This window comes from Dromiciops gliroides, chromosome 3, assembly GCF_019393635.1.
Source record: "Dromiciops gliroides isolate mDroGli1 chromosome 3, mDroGli1.pri, whole genome shotgun sequence".
Classification (NCBI taxonomy): Eukaryota; Metazoa; Chordata; class Mammalia; order Microbiotheria; family Microbiotheriidae; genus Dromiciops; species Dromiciops gliroides.
In genome coordinates, this window is record NC_057863.1 from 83,553,311 (window position 1) to 83,570,839 (window position 17,529).

Below are 17,529 nucleotides of genomic sequence, written 5' to 3' on the forward strand. Positions count from 1 at the left end.
TCTTTAACAGAAACTTCCCTATATGATTTTAAAACTTAGTTTAGAGGACTTCAGAAATACAAAAGGAACTATAGATTGCTTCAAGCCTAGAGAGTACTGCTGTTACACACCATTCCTGTCACATTGGCTGTGTCAGAAGCTTAGTTATTCCTGAAATATAGAAGCAATCGGTCAACAAACACTTGTTAAGATTTTTGTTAATCAAGCAGTGTACTTAAAAGTGGGGAGACAAAGAAAAATTAAAACATTCCCTGCCCTCAAGGAAATTGTGTTTTGGTGGTGGAGACATCACATAGTAATTAGAACACACAGAATAAATACAGAGCACTCACCTTAAGAAGGGGCTTCACTTAGGGAAACAAGAAAGGACTCCCAGACAGGTGGTCTATTTGAGCTAAGGGTTCTAAGAGTCAGACCTCAGAGGGAGAGCATTCCAGTGGGAAAAAGCCAGAACAAGAGCTGGTTGTGAAGAGCTTTAGATACCAAACTTCATATATGATTCTAGATCTCATAATCGGGGAGCCACGGGAGGGGGAAAGAGAGTGACAGGTCACACCTGGCCCAGGAGAATCTCTGGCATCTGAGTGAACGGTGCATTAAAACAGAACCATGATGCAGGGAGGCCAATTAGGAGCCTGTTGCAACAGACCAGGTGGGAGGAGATAAGGGCCCTGAACTGGAGCGATGGCTGTGAATGGAGAAAAGGAGAGATGGGAGATGTTGTAAAGGTAGAAACCGTCTGAGACTTTAGAGGACTGTGGCACACTGGACAATAGGAAAGCTAAGAAGAGAGGAAAGTTTGGATGTATTGAGTTTGAGGTGCCTCCTGAACACCCAGTTTCAAAGGGTTAGTAATGCTGGACTATGTAGAGATAACTGAACCCATAGGAACTGGTGAGATCACCAAGGAAGAGAGAGAAAACTGATGTGGACCCAGAACAGTCTTGGGGGACAGTCAGAGTTAGTTGGGCAGAACACAGAGGAAGAGCTACCTAGATGATAGAGAAAGTCATGAGGACCCAGAGAGGGAAGAATGTCCAGGAAGAGGTGGTCATTGTCCAGAGCCACATAGAAGCCAAGAAAGATGAGCACTGGATAATCAGAAGTTCTTTGGAGAGAGTAGTTTCAGTTGAATTGATAAGGTCGGAAACCAGATCACAAAGGATTTAGAAGAGAGGAAGCAGAGGCACCAATTGTAGAAGGTTTTTTCAAGGACTTTGGTTCAAGTGAGGATGGCAGAGACACGAATGTGTTTGTAGGCCTCAGAGAAGGAGCCACTGACAATGCAAAAAAATAATGTTCTATAATTCCAGGTTATTGTTAGCAGTGTTAATTCTTTCTTCAACCTTTGTAGCCCCACGTCTTGTTGCCAACTTATACTTGTGGGTCTTTCTAAATTTCTTGGTTTCTAAAGTCTAGCCTTTAATTTCAGTGCAAAAACTATTCTTTAAAGAGTGTGTAGTAGATACATTGTGACATAGCAATCAGAGAACCTACCCTGGAGTCAGAAAGACCTCAGTTCAAGTCCTGACTTTGACATTTATTGGCTGTGACCTGGAGCAACTCATGATCTGCACCACTGAAATCACAGATCTTGTTTTTCTATCTCTTCCCTCTTCACCTCCCACACCCCACCACTAGCAATGTGTGATTTTCTTTTTGTTGGAAGCAGTGGAGACAATATATTCTACCTTTCATAAAAAGTTTGCCAAATTGTCCAGGAGTAGAAAGAAGCTGACCTCTGGCTGTGTGGAGGCCCAGGCTCTGACACCGTTGGTTTGTCTCCCTGGAAAGGTCCCTTTACTTTGAGGCTCAGTTTCTTCCACTGTGAGCTCTAGTTAAACTAGGCCTGTCTCTAAAATTTTGTCTAATTTCAACATTTTCTGTGAAAGTATATTGAGAATGCACCACTTCTTGCCATGGTGAATGAGAGCCGTCCAAAGAGAACATTGTAGTTAAAGATCTTTAGCTAGTGTTTTCTATACTATCCTTTGGTAAATATTGTGCTATGGAAAAATGCAGTGGCCTGAGGGTAACAGATCATCCCATTATTGCCAATGACAGGATTTCAAATAACTAATACTTTTTATCTTGGCAATCACTTTTTAGATGAGAAAGGGGTGGGGGAGCTTTAAAAGTCTCACTGGCATAATTTTTATATACATTTTTATTGTTATACTACAGGGTGGCAAGCCAGGTCGCTGCTTTGGACCTTGGTTTTAAACCTGGAGTAGAGGCCATTCGGAAGAACCCTCCCAAAATGTTGTTTCTTCTGGGAGCAGATGGAGGTTGCATTACCCGTGCAGATTTGCCAAAGGATTGCTTCATTGTCTATCAAGGTAACTAGCCCTAGTCACATATACTGAAACTGAATAGAAGTAGAAGGGAGCAATACAATCGGGCAGGTCCTTCTTGAAATTTATCACCTTTTGTTTTATATTGTATTTGAACATTGGGGGATTAGGCCTGCTTTTTATGGTGTTTGCAGTTAGTAGCTGTCCTAAAATTCAGTCCATATGACTAGAACTTGACTGTTGTGTCTCAGGGCATTAATTAATTTTAGGCTTTGTACTTCTTGGCCTTCTATTTTCTTGACCCCCTATACTGTATTTCATTTTTACCAAAATTACTCCAGTTAATCTGTTTTTGTTATATTACTTTCATTGCCGTGTAACTTGATATAAGGTATTGTTGGAATTATATGGAGGTATACTGGCTAACTGTATGTTAACATAAATGCAACATGTAAAGTGCCTACTATGTGAAGGGCACTTTGCTAGGGATATAAAGACCTGACCTCAAGGAGCTTACATTTTGTCAGTAGAAATAATATTTACTGTTAAAAGTACAAAAAGAAGCATATACACACAATCAGTATAGGCCAATTTTGGCAGTGGTACCTGGGGGGATCAGGAGAGCCTGAGCCAAGTTTTGAAAGGAAAAGAGAATTCCAGGAAAACCAGTGCAAAAGCATGAAAACAGGAGCTGGAGTGGCATGTGTGGAGAATGAGAAGGCTGGGGGCAGCTACATGGCGCAGTGGATAAAGCACTGGCCCTGGATTCAGGAGGACCTGAGTTCAAATCCAGCCTCAGACACTTGACACTTACTAGCTGTGTGACCCTGGTCAAGTCACTTAACCCTCATTGCCCCACCAAAAAAAAAAAAAAAAAAAGAATGAGAAGGCTACTGTGGTTGGACAGCCGAGTGCTAGAAGGGGAGTGATTTTTTTTTAAGTCTAGAAAGGTAAGTTAGAACCAAGTTCTTACAGGACTTTGGGTGCCATACTGAGTTTATATTTGATCCTACAGGCAGTAGGAGACAATTAGAGTAGATTGAGTTGGAGAATGGTATGGTAAAAACTGTTCTTGAGGAAAATCACTTTAGCTTCTGTGGCATCCAGAGAGCCTAGAGGTTTGGAGAAGTTTACTGCCATAGCCTAGGCAACAAGTCATCAAAGCTTGAACAAGGAAGGTGCATAGGAGGAGAGACAAGTGAGTGGATATGAGAGATGTCAAAGAGGAAGAAGCAAACAAGATGTGGCAGCTGATTGGATTGGATGGGTTTAGGGAGAATGAGGAGTTGAGGATAATTTTTAGGTTGTCTAGGTTCCTGAAAAGAAAGTTGTGTCCTTAATAAAAAAACAAGTTTGCCCTTTTGTAGTCTACCAGCTACTTTTATGCAACTTGTCCATATTTCACTGGTATTTCTCCCTTTCCCCCTCCCCCTTTTCATTAATGATGAGGAAGGGGTGGCTTTTTCATTTCATTCTTTGGACTTTAATTATACTGAATCTGCTTAGTACGGGGGTGTTCCTTTCCATAACTTTATACAAAGACTCTTGTGGGGGGGATTTATACATTAGTTGGGGGTTAGGCTCAGTCCTTTCTAAAGTCCCTTTCAGCTCCTAAGATTCTGCTGTGCAGGAGATATGGAACCAGAGAATTACCACACCTGTGTTGCAGATGAATCCATCTTCTACCCACAGACTTGAAGCTATCCCTCATTTCCATTTGTTCATTCGAAAAACATGAAACACCTACTGTATGCAGAACCCTGTGGTAATAGAGGCCTGCCATTTGAATAACTTTATAGTTTAAAACAAACAAACAAACTTTGTGGCTCGTTTGACCCCTGTCACACCATGGTGAGGCTGACAGTACAGGTATTTACCCCCTTTATGGATAAGGGCCTGGACAACAAGAGAGAGCATCCTCAGGGTCATGGCTAGTTCAGCTTGTCCATGGGCAGAGCTGGGATCCGAATCAAAGACTTCTAAGTCCAAACTTGCCACCTTTAATACAGCTTTACTCTATAACTGGAGGTGCCAGGTGAAAGAAAGGATTATAAGCCTTTTTTTATCCAGAATGAGGACTCCATTCTTTAGCCAACCTTTCCTTCCCTTCTCCCCCCCCCCCCCCCATGGCAGCAGAAGCAATATAATAGAAGGATTTGGAGTCCCAAGACCTAGGTTGAAATACAGTCTCTCCCTGCAGGTGACTGTTATGTCATTTAACCTTTCTGGGCTTCTGGTTCTTTTTGGAAAAACCACTGATTTTGGGGTCAGATTCTGTCCCACCATCATTTACCTTTGTAATTTAACATCTTAAGGAGGTTAGACTAGGTGCCCTCTTAGGTCCCATCTAAATCTGCATCCTCTGCCTCAGAAAAGTACCCTTGTACAATTTAAATATCTGTAAATGAGTTGGTTTTTTAACTTATGCCGAGAAGTGATTTTTTTCTCCTAATCAAAATGAAATTTAGAAGATAATAGCCAAGTTCTCGCTTTTCCTACTTGAAAAACGCTAATGCATTGTATCAAAGTATCTTTTATTTAGACTTATCTTCTCTGTTCCCTTTTTTTGACAGGACATCATGGTGATGTAGGAGCTCCTATAGCTGATGTTATACTCCCAGGAGCAGCTTACACAGAAAAGTCTGCTACTTATGTGAACACAGAGGGCAGAGCTCAGCAGACTAAAGTGGCAGTAACAGCTCCTGGCATGGCAAGAGAAGACTGGAAAATTATCCGGGCCCTCTCTGAGGTATGCTTTTTTAAAGACATTTCAAAGTGAATCACTATGAGGCAGCTAGGTGGCGCAGTGGATAAAGCACCAGCCCAGGATTCAGGAGGACCTGAGTTCAAGTGTGGCCTGACACTTGACACTTACTAGCTGTGTGACCTTGAGCAAGTCACTTAACAACCTATCTATAGTGAAAGTGAGAATTTTAATTTCTGCATGATTATTATAAGATTAATATATAGATGATTATTCACCATATCAGTCATTTTTGAATGTACCCTTCCTTTCCAATCTGTGAGTCTTCTAAATCTCTCCTTCCCCCACCAAAAAAGATGAGCAAAACCAACCAATATGTCAACTGCATCTGAAAGCATATGCAACATCTGCCTCATATGCACATGCAGAAAGCATATGCAACCTCTGCCTCATATGCATATGCAGAAAGCATGTGCAACCTCTGCCTCATATGCATATGCAGAAAGCATGTGCAACATCTGCCTCATATGCATATGCAGAAAGCATATGCAACATCTGCCTCATATGCATATGCAGAAAGCATGTGCAACCTCCCACACCTATTGCCCTTCCTGCCTCTCCAGTTATGACTCATTTTTAAATGAGTTCATGCTTAAGGACATGTTGTCTGCATGTGGGGAAAATAATTCAACTTTTCTCAACTTCAGTTTCTTCATCTACAAGTAGGTCCAATAATTCTGATACTTGTCTCACTGTTATTTGGGGAGAAATGTTACCACAAATTCCTATAAAGTTTTATGCGGTATCATTATAGATTATGGCTCTGACAACTCTTGTGTTCCAAACTAGGGGTTAAAAAATTGATAGCTGGGGGCCGCTAGATGGCGCAGTGGATAAAGCACCGGCCCTGGATTCAGTAGAATCTGAGTTCAAATCTGGCCTCAGACACTTGACGCTTACTAGCTGTGTCACCCTGGGCGAGTCGCTTAATCCTCATTGCCTCACACACCAAAAAAAGCATCTGGAAAAAGTTGATAGCTAATGAACATAAATACTAAGTTATAATAGTATTGCTATTTCATGTTAAATAAAATTTTAAATCATTTCACTTTTTTCAGCATTTAGTAGCATTTTTATTTGTCTGGATGATTTCTAGATAGCTGGTCTGACCCTTCCTTATGATACGCTGGATCAAGTGAGGAACAGATTGGAAGAAGTATCCCCTAACCTGGTCCGATATGATGATGTAGAGGGAGCTAATTATTTTCAAGAAGCCAGTGAGCTTGCCAAGGTATGAAATGCTTGCCCCTAGACGCTTTCTTTTTTCTAATGTACGTCTAATTGTATAAGGATACTATATTTTTCTGCCATTCTTGTTCTTGTTTCTCTTTGCAGCTAGTGAATGAACAGCTGATTGCTCAGCCTCTCGTCCCACCTCAACTCACAATAAAAGACTTCTATATGACAGGTATGTCCTTGCAGAGCCACTTTCAGAATCTGATTTCTACCTTTGATTGGTCAATAGAGCTACTGGTACCTGTTTTGAAGTGGTTCTAGAAAATAAAGAAAACAAGGGGAAAAAATACTCATATATAATTATGGTCCCAATTAAATTTAGAAGTTATTAATTGGTCTTTTGAATCACTCCCTAAAACAGGTTTAGTTTTTAAATTCCAGTTTAAAGTGAAAAGGTAATATTTTTGGAGTAGCTACTGGGCAGGTTTTTTAGAACTTTAAGTTAAAATAAAGTAAAACTAAATTTGTCATGCCCTGTATTAAGTGAGATGTCTTAAATATATCAAAATATTAGAGTAGATCAAGTATCTAAGCCATAGATGGTAGTATTAAGTCATTGTGAATGATATAGAATTCATGGTAGTGCAAACTGCTTATAAATATATTTTAAATAATATTATTCTATTGTTTTATAATAATTTTATAATATTATCTGATAAATTCCATATCTTCAAAATATATTAGTTGACATTATAACCTAGTGTACATATTACATTGACCCCACTCTGACTTTCTAAGCCTGACTAACTATACACCTTTTATTTAAAAAGAAATAAATAAAACCTTTTCTCGATATTTTCACAGATCCTATTAGCAGAGCCTCACAGACAATGGCCAAGTGTGTGAAAGCCGTAACTGAGGGTGCTCAGGCAATAGAGGAACCATCCATATGCTGAAACATCGCACACAATGAATGGAAACCCAGTTTTGCTGAAAATAGCTAACAAAGACAAAATTATGTTGTGATAATCCCTTAGAGGGTCATCACTCTATAAAAACAGTCTGAATAATGTAATATTTAAGGTTGTATACACCAGTACTTCTTTGGAAATTATATTCAACAAAGAGCTTACTGTATCGAGAAACATTTATGTATTTGGAATGTTTGGTTGTGTACAAACGTTGTTAATTACATAGTTTATTAAATACAAATGGATATTCTTTTGTGTGAGAGCAAAGATTTAATAAGTCTTTGTAAAAGCAAATACAAAGAAAATCCTGAAAACAAGTACTGGAAGTTTTTGTTTTATCTTCATGTGTCAGTTAAATTTATTACAGAGATGATAAAATGTGGGGGCAGAAGTTAGGAACTCTACATTATAGCAAAAATATTTAAGAATTCTAGAAAGATCATTTTTAGAAAAATTCTTTCACGTGTTAGAATTATACACCAGATATGTTCATTTTAGGCAGTTGTCATCCATTATTCCTATGAATTTACATTTACAAACTTTGTAGATACCCACCTTGCTCTTTCTATATTGGTTCTATCTTATTTGTCTAATTAATGTGCAGCACTTTTTTTTTTCTATAATAGATTTTTGTGAGTGAGGACAGTAAGGGACATTACAAGAGATAAAGAAGCTAGTACAAATAGAAAAACAGAGGCCCAGATTAAGGCAAGTCAAAGTTCAAGGAATACAAATTAAACTCCAGTTGTGATCACATCTTCATTATTATTTAACAGTCTTTTAAGTCCCAAGTCAACTATGGTGGTATTGGAAAGGAAAGCCATCAGTTTTCATAACCTTCCATTGTCACAGCAAAGAGAAAGTTTAAAAAAAGTAACAACAGCTGACCTAGGAAATAATCATAGCCCAATTTCAGAAATGTCATGAATGGTTGGTGTGTGTTTAAGGAAAAAATAACTTGCCTTTGAAAACTGTTTCATAACCCTAGATTTGGGAGGACATTGGTTTTCCTCGTATGCCAGAGAGACCCATTGAATTGTGAATCATCAGTCTTATGAAACAAAAACAACATTGTGCAGAGGAGTCTCTTCCTGCCTTCCGATAGCAGCTCTGGGTCCACAAGATCTTATTTCACTTGATAATAGGTATCACTTAAATTTAGCCAGTATAAATCCATAGTTGCTACAGATTACATAAATCAGATTTAAACATCATTCAAAAATTTTTTCTAAACCTCATTGGAAAATGTAGTGAGGTGAAGGAAATAGGTTTTATAAAGAGTACAAAAAGGAGAAGGGCTGTCCCCAAATGAATGTTAAGTCTGGTAGGATGGAAACCCCCCTGAATGATACAGCTTTGAGTCCTAGCTTTTCCCTTCATTCACTAAGAACCTGGGCGAATCACCCACCTTACCTCTGTGATGTTTAAAATCTAAATTGTGGTTGCCTTAAATTAGAAGCTTTCGCACCAGTCCTTGGGCATTAAACATTTATTAAAGCATACAGATATTCCCATGGAGTTCAGAAAGTTAAGAAAAAAGCCTAGAGTTCCAGCCTGGTCTGATTCTTCCTCAAGTCCTCTGCCACAAGCCTGCTTCAATCACGAACTCTCTGCAGCAAACTCATTGTGGAAGCTTTTTATAGGTCTGGAACAGAGGTGGTCCCTTACACACTGCTTCAAGATGATTGGTTGGTATCTTCTAAATCCATTGGTTCTGAAGGTGTTCTCAAGTTGAGTTCACAGTCTAGCTTATGAGAACAATACCTTCTTTTTTTTTTTTTTTTTTTTTAGTGAGGCAATTGGGGTTAAGTGACTTGCCTAGGGTCACACAGCTAGTAAGTGTTAAGTGTCTGAGGCCGGATTTGAACTCAGGTACTCCTGACTCCAGGGCCGGTGCTCTATCCACTGTGCCATCTAGCTGCCCCGAACAATACCTTCTTAAGGGATAGCCAGGTGTGATTACAATCCAATTAACTTGAAGTAGGCTTAATCAGCAGTCAGTCACTCTCACTTGATTCAATCAGTTTAGATTAATCTCCAGGTGAGTATCTGCTAAATTCCATTATTTCATCCACACCTCTCTATGGCTTATGCTCTAAGAAGACTAGGCTAGAGCAGGAGTTGACAAACCCACAGCAAGGTCTGCTGCCTATTTTTGTATGTTTTGTATGCCCCCTCCCTACCCGAACCCAACTCACCTCACCCCCAAGCTAAGAATAGTTTCTATATTTTAAAATATAAAGTTACTGTATTGTTTTTGTAAAACAGGTCTTTGACCTCTAGATTGGAGCACTTCTAAGGCCACTTTCACTTCTCATTATTCCTAGGAGGAGTAAGAATTTTTTACCCAGGGCCTAAGAATAATGTCAAGGACCACTCTCAGTCATAGTACTTGGCAAATACGTGATTTGATACTTCATCGGATTTTATATCTGAAAAGGACCTTAAGAACATCTAGCCCAGCACTCATACATAAAGAAACTAGAGTGGTTAACTGATTTATCCAGGGTCACAGAGTTAGTGATATAACTATAATTAAAACCCAGATCTAGGGGCAGCTAGGTGGCGCAGTGGATAGAGCACCGGCCCTGGATTCAGGAGTACCTGAGTTCAAATCTGGCCTCAGACACTTGACACTTACTAGTTGTGTGACCCTGGGCAAGTCACTTAACCCCCATTGCCCCCCAAAAAATAAAAAGAAAAAAGAAAACCCAAATCTCTTGATTCCCAGTCTAGTGGGGTTTTTTCGCCATTGTTGAATGATTCCACATGCCATAGAGAAAAGTTGATTTTAACATGTTATAATCATTTTTCATAAATATAAGGTTAAATATTAAAATGAATGTGGATTTACATATGTTAAAAGGGGCCTAAGTAAGAAAATACTATACTAGTCTAGGAAGGAAGACCTGGATTGAGAATTTACTTTAAAAAGAAGACACCAGGGCAGCTAGATGGCGCAGTGGATAGAGCACTGGCCCTGGAGTCAGGAGGGCCTGAGTTCAAATCCAGCCTCAGACACTTAACACTTACTAGCTGTGTGACCCTGGGCAAGTCATTTAAACCCAGTTGCCTCACAAAAAAAAAAGACAACAATAGGTAAATGGTCAAAAGATATTAACATGTTATTGAAGAGGATTGCAAATGTGAAGGATTGTTCCAGATTAAACTGACTCCAAGTTTATGCCTCATACAGCTCAAAGTTAAAAAGATGATAAAAGCTAAAAAAGGTCTGATTCATGGCCTGTGGGAAAAATTGGTTCAAATATTTTAGAAAACAATTTGCAATTATGTGTGAAAAACCCCTGAAATATTAATACCTATTGAACAAAATATCCCACTGCTGGACAAACATCAATCTGACAAGATACAAAATGACTACAATAATGTAAATATTCAGGGAGTTCTCATTTAATTTTCATGACCAATATCAAGTTAGTGAAACAATAATGAGGCAAAACTCTATTAGAGATGTGGGGGCAGAGGCTATAGATATGTATTAGAGTATTTACCTGTTAGATGTTTTTCTCTGTTACAAGGTAGAATTCACCTTGGGGGACAAGGTTAAAGAGAAATTAATGGGGGGGGGGCAGTTGGGTGGTGCAGTGGATAAAGCACTGGCCCTGGATTCAGGAGGACCTGAGTTCAAATCCCGCCTCAGACACTTGACACTTAATAGCTATGTGACCCTGGTCAGGTTACTTAACCCTCATTGCCCCGCAAAAAAAAAAAAAAAAGAGAGAAATGAATGGTCTACAAATACTATCCAAAATGAGTTTGTTTTTTTTTTTTTAAAGGAAATAAGAATGTTTTTTAAGGAAAATAGAGGTTCTGGAGGAGCAGAGAATAAGTCAGCCTCTGAAGAAGTCCAGGAAACAAAGCATTTTAGACTTCATAAGAGACATACATTTCCTAACTTGAAATTACATTTGCAAAATCTAAAGCCATGGATTGACATATAGCTAAACACATCTCCTTAGGGAGCTGGTAGTACAGTGGCTAGAGCAGCGAGCTTGAAGTCAGAAAGACCCAAGTTCAAATTTGACTTAACAAGCAACTAGCAATGAAACAGTGGATAAGTCACTTAACCTCTGCTTCCCTAGTTTCCTCAACTAAAACGGGGCTGTTTAGTTCCTTCTCTTCTCCCCCCTTCCCTTTTGTAGGTATCTTTTCATTTTAGCCACATTTAGCAACAGGTTTTTAAAGATCACGTATGGGAAGTTGGAGGGAAAGGCTTGACCTATCTTTTCTGCCTCTGTAGTGCAAACAGGACAAAAAGAGATGCTTTTATTTATTTTATTTTCTTTATTATGTAGATAAGTACCGGACTAAGCATTTATTCTACAGACTTCCTTATAGAGAATTTATTGTAAAAATAGACAGAATATTGTTAACTAGAAGGGATCTTAGAGATCTAAGCATTTTACGGATGAGAAAAATTAGTTTTTAAAAATGACTAGGGGCAGTTGGTGGTGCAGTGGATAGAGCACTGGCCCTGGAGTCAGGAGTACCTGAGTTCAAATCCGGCCTCAGACACTTAACACTTACTAGCTGTGTGACCCTGGGCAAGTCACTTAACCCCAATTGCCTCACTAAAAAAAAAAAAAGATGACTAGCCCAAGAAAGGTCAGCCAGGTTAACCAAGCACTGTTACTATGGGCCATCCTCAGGGGCATGGAAACCATTTTATTCTTTTTAAATTTAAAATTTTTTTTTTTGGTGGGGCAATGAGGGTTGAGTGACTTGCCCAGGGTCACACAGCTAGTAAGTGTCAAGTGTCTGAGGTTGCATTTGAACTCAGGTCCTCCTGAATCCAGGGGTGGTGCTCTATCCACTGCACCACCTAGCTGCCCCCCTGAAACCATTTTATTCTTTTTTTTTTTTTAAGTGAGGCGATTGGGGTTAAGTGACTTGCCCAGGGACACACAGCTAGTTAAGAATTAAGTGTCTGAGGCCGGATTTGAACTCAGGTACTCCTGACTCCAGGGCCAGTGCTCTATCCACTGGGTCATCTAGCTGCCCCTCATTTTATTCTTAAGTAGAATCCTCCTTTGCAGATATCACTTGTGATGGGAGTTTTACCTGTTTTCACTCAATTTCATGGAAATCTCTTCTTTTGGAGGGCTGAGGAAAGGTGAAACATCCTACCTATATGGCTGCCACCCTGGGTCTCATCGGAGCTCAAACCATGGGAAACTTCTGATATATGTAAATTCAGACAGTTTCTCCAGTTTAGGCCAGTGCTACTGCCAACTCGATTATGGTCACCCAAATAATTTGCTGCTTCAGGCTTCATGCGACCTAGGAGAGGAAAAATAAAGAAACTTAGCAACTAAAGCAGTAGAAATGTGTGCTAGTAAGTTAACACTGTGTATATGCCTTTTGTTAAGATGTCAGAGGCTGTCACTATAAACCCTTACCAAAGGGCCATAATGAAGCTATGAAAATTGAGTAGAAATAAAAACTCCAAGTAAAATATTCCATGTATAGCACATTTAACAGGTCAATCCCTTCCTAGCATATCTTTTTATAGACCCTGTGTTTATATTATGATTAGACTAACTTGGGCTTTGGGGAGTGTGCATGGGAAATGCCTTGAATCATTCATTCATTAATTCATCAAATATTTATTGAGCCCCTACAGTGTGCTCAACACTGGGGGAGATAAAAAGATGGTTAAGTCCCCTGTCTTCAAGGAACTTAAAATAGTAGAGCCACACAGAAATGTTTTCAACTGTAGCAAAAATAGTTGAATGGAGGGGAGGTGGACCTACCTGGAAGAAAGGAAGCAGAGGAACAACATCCTTGGGGGGGTCAAGGATGGAAAAGGGTAGCAGTTACACTTTATTGATGGTATGTACCTGCAGAAAAATAAAGTAAAGAGCACAGACTAGAGGTCTTTATGGAGTTGGGGATGAAAGAGCTCCCAAGGAAGAAGTCAGGTTAACCATCATTTATTAAGTGATTACTAAGGGTCCGGCAATGTGCCAAATGCTGGATACAAAGAAAGGGAAAAAAACAAAATAAACAACAAAACCTCTCAAGCAGTTCCCAACCTAATTGAGAAGATATGTAAACAACTATTGTTTATACAAGATAAATTGAGATAAATTGTTCATAATCACAGAGGAAAGGCACTAGAATTAAGGGAGATTTACCATCCATATGTTGGCCCTCCCATGGAAAACTGCACTCCTCTCAGGCTAGTAAGTGCAGCACACACATGCATGAATAGAATGTTTCTGCCTACTGGAAACAAAATACTATGTAAATTCAGATAAAATTCATGTATACATGAATTATGAAATACATGTATTCATAACCATGAGTCCCTTTTATCTAAAGATAACAACTAAAGAGAACAAAAGAGAACTAAAACTTCCTTTAACATTTCTTTTAAAAAGTAGATAAAATTAAAAACCCTATGCTAATGGTACCATAAACAGTTATTCAGCACTTTACTCTGCTTAACTGGCCTATCTTACTCAAATTCCCTTATGGTGTCTGGAGGGATGGTCAAAGACAAGATTCTACCTCAATTCTAACTACCAATCCTAAATTAAGAGCATGGAGTTTCTCATGTTGTTTAAATACATGTGAGAGGTGTTATTTCCATATTTTAATTTTTTGGGGGAGTGGGGCAATGGGGGTTAAGTGACTTGCCCAGGGTCACACAGCTAGTAAGTGTCAAGTGTCTGAGGCCGGATTTGAACTCAGGTACTCCTGAATCCAGGGCCGGTGCTTTATCCACTGTGCCACCTAGCTGCCCTCCATATTTTAATATTTACAATAAATGCAAACCTTTACAAATTACATCAGGCATCATTAAAGACTAATTTACTTGCAACTAGTATTTCAAATTTATAATTTCTAGAGTGTGCCCCTTTGAGATAATCTATACCCTTGAGTTAGATTGCTTTTTTAAATGGATAATTTTTTTTTAAAGTGAGGCAATTGGGGTTAAGTGACTTGCCCAGGGTCACACAGCTAATAAGTGTTAGGTGTCTGAGCCCGGATTTGAACTCAGGTACTCCTGACTCCAGGGCTGGTACTCTATCCACTGTGCCACCTAGCTGCCCCTCGATAATTTTTTTACTTAGTTCGTATGTTCTGAGTTCTTTAACAGTGTTGGCACATTTTAAAAATTGTTGGCATTAGTGAAGACTCACAAATTATTATAACATTTTGGGAAAAGGCAAGCAGTGGCAGATGTTCTAGGTATCACAATTAATTAAGTGTTAGTGTGGTTTGAAAAAAAAATGTGGTACCTAAAGATGTGCTAAAAATATATTTGTAGATTTCCTATACCATCATTTTCATTATTAATGAACATTTGTTGAACAAATATCCTTTGGGTACATAGGCCTGCAAGAGATATGCAAAGTGTAATGATTGTAATGACGCCACCTGCTGGAGACTTACTATAGGAAAGTTCCACCATGAGGAGAAGGCCTCTGAGGACAAGGCCATGCAGCTTTTCTTTGGCATCACCTGACGTTTGATGGTGGGAGGAAGAGGGGCCGAGCTGGGGCTCTCTCTCTGTTGTCTAAGTTCTTTACATTTCTTTCATCCACTAGCAGACATAGAAGACTTGTGACTTTATCTGTGTGTGTCGATAGTCCCCAAAGTAGATCATAGCCCTCTATAACTCTAAATGGTCTGAGAGTTAATCTGTTTGCAAAAAAAAAAAAAATTCCATCATCCAACCTGGCAAAAGGCCTCTGAACAGGGTTAGGATGGTGCTCAGAAAACAGAGCAGTTACAATCCATCACCCCTCAGCCTGTACACACCTGAAGCCCCTTCCCACTTGGTAGAATCTGCTTTCAGTTCTTTAGGATCCCAGGGTCATCTTTGAGGCTCATTAGAATGAGGAACCTGAACAGGACTCGAATGAGTTAGGTAGTAAGAATCTCACATTTCTATAGCTCTTTAGGAGTAGTAAAACCCTTTTTTCTGGGGCAGTTAGATGATGCCATGGATAGAGCACCCAACCTGGATTCAGGAGGACCTGAATTCAAATCTGACCTCAGACACTTGACACTTACTAGCTGTGTGACTTTGGACAAGTCACTTAACCCCAAATGCCTCAGAAAACAAACAAACAAAAAACCCTTTTTTCATACCAATCTTGTGAAAAAGGAAGAGCATATAGCAACCTCATTGGATGGAGATAGAAACTGAGACTTGGGCAAATGGCTTGCCTACTGTTATAAAGTTGGTAAATGCAAGGACTAGGATTGACCTCATGTCTCTGGGGCTCTACGTCTAATACTCTTTTTTTTTTTTTAATTTTTTTTTTTTTTTTGCAGGGCAATGGGGGTTAAGTGACTTGCCCAGGGTCACACAGCCAGTAAGTGTCAAGTGTCTGAGGCCGGATTTGAACTCAGGAACTCCTGAATCCAGGGCCGGTGCTTTACCACTGCGCCACCTAGCCGCCCCCCATCTAGTACTCTTAACATTATGCCAGGCTGGCAGCTAGGTGGCACAGTGGATAGAGCACCGGCCCTGGAGTCAGGGGTACTTGAGTTCAAATCCGGCTTCAGACACTTGATACTTACTAGCTGTGTGACCCTGGGCAAGTCACTTAAACCCAATTGCCTCACTAAAACAAACAAACAAACAAACAAAAACAACTCTTTAGGGGGCAGCTAGGTGGCGCAGTGGATAAAGCACCAGCCCTGGATTCAGAAGTACCTGAGTTCAAATCCAGCCTCAAACACTTGATACTTACTAGCTGTGTGACCCTGGGCAAGTCACTTAACCCTCATTGCCCTGCAAGAAAACAAAAATAAAAAAAACATTATGCCAGGCTTATTAACTGCCTATAATATGTAATTCTATTGAATGTTGATTAAGTCCTTATTCAGTAGAGCCCTATACCGTATTTAGGAGATTCAAAGTTGACCAAAGACATGGTCCTTACCCTAAACCAACTTCCAGTCTAGTCAGGGAGATGATGAGGCATAACACATGCTAGTTAGAAGGAATAACAGGTACAAAGTGATGTGGTACTTCAGAGAAGGAAGCCATGACTTCTTTTTGATGGTTTCAGAGATAGCTTTAAAGAGGAGATGACCTTTCAGCCAGCTCTTGGAGCAAAGTATAGGAAGAAAGAAGCAGATAGATGGAATGGCTCAAATGAGGTAGTTAAAATTTGAATGGTCATAATGAGCAGAGTATGAAAGGTGATCAATCAGGCTTCTCCATTTGAGATTCACCTTTGTTGCACTCAGATTTGTGAGGCAAAAAAGAGTTCCCGGGTTTGCTCAGGTATTTTAAGGCAGTGCAACAGATTGAAACACATGGATGTCATTTCCTCTGATACAGATGATCAAAGGGGCCTTGACATGGGAGTTAGGATATATTGAGGAATTAAGGGATTAAGTTTAGCTTGTCCCACTAGATAGGACAGACACACCTAAGAATAAGGGGAGATAAAATTCTATAAATCTTGGGTGGACCCCAGTGGACAGAGATAACTCCAGAAGCCTTTCCCATCCCACCCCTCTCTGTTTTGTTTTTGGTTTTTTGGTGAGGCAATTGGGGTTAAGTGACTTGCCCAGGGTCACACAGCTAGTAAGTGTTAAGTATCTGAGTCTGGATTTGAACTCAGGTCCTCCTGACTCCAGGGCTGGTGCTCTATCCACTGTGCCACCTAGCTGCCCCCATCCCACCCCTCTTACAAGCTTTTCCCACCCCACCCCCAAAAGGAACTTTCCATCTCCAGGTGGTCACCCCATCTATCCTCTATAAAAGCTTTGGCTTTCCTTCAATTCTGGGAGGAGAAAGATGTCTCTAAGCCACCTCCTTCCCTTGAGGCGAAGTATTTGGCTTCCCTCTTGGTCACTTTCTCCAGCTCTCAAATAGAGGACCATTTTATTCTAATCAGATTGTGTGCCAGAGTTGTAATTCTTTACAGGGGGATGCCTAAGGACCCCCACCACCCATCTCCCCCATGACAGCCTTATGCCAGTTCTGAATGTATTGTCATTCTATGTGACAAGGATTTGGAATTTAAGGAAACATAGGAAATGTATGAACTTATGTAGAGTGAAGAAAGCAGAACCAACAGAGTGACATACATAAAGATGACAATAATATAAATGAAATTAATTAAAAAGTAGCCCCACTCAGATTAATTGCAGTGAGCAATCTTGGTTCCTGGGAACAGATGATGAAACAGATGAGACTACATCTCTGGGACCAGAGCCAAGATCATGAAGTAACAGAACAGCTGAGCTCTTCCCCTACACCTCCTCCACAAAGACCTAGAAAGTACACCAGACCGAGTTCAGATCGAGAAATTCAAAACAACAACAAAAA

General features: G+C 39.9%; 1 protein-coding gene and 1 long non-coding RNA gene across 2 annotated transcripts in view; one reads left to right on the forward strand and one right to left on the reverse strand.

Annotated features, from left to right (window-relative positions):
* Positions 1-7,522, forward strand: part of NDUFS1 (NADH:ubiquinone oxidoreductase core subunit S1) — a 29,552-nt gene extending 22,030 nt beyond the window's left edge. Inside the window, exons 15-19 of the mRNA XM_043997295.1 lie at positions 2,185-2,339; positions 4,868-5,043; positions 6,155-6,289; positions 6,394-6,466; positions 7,099-7,522. Of these exons, the coding sequence (XP_043853230.1) occupies positions 2,185-2,339; positions 4,868-5,043; positions 6,155-6,289; positions 6,394-6,466; positions 7,099-7,190 (631 nt within the window). The 3' untranslated portion in view covers positions 7,191-7,522. The remainder of the gene's footprint in view (positions 1-2,184; positions 2,340-4,867; positions 5,044-6,154; positions 6,290-6,393; positions 6,467-7,098) is intronic.
* The window catches only part of LOC122750543, a 71,317-nt gene that overhangs the window by 1,502 nt on the left and 52,286 nt on the right, over positions 1-17,529 (reverse strand). Inside the window, exons 4-6 of the long non-coding RNA XR_006355745.1 lie at positions 14,628-14,876; positions 12,980-13,066; positions 12,354-12,506 (exon numbers count right to left, since the gene is read on the reverse strand). This is a non-coding gene — a long non-coding RNA (uncharacterized LOC122750543). The remainder of the gene's footprint in view (positions 1-12,353; positions 12,507-12,979; positions 13,067-14,627; positions 14,877-17,529) is intronic.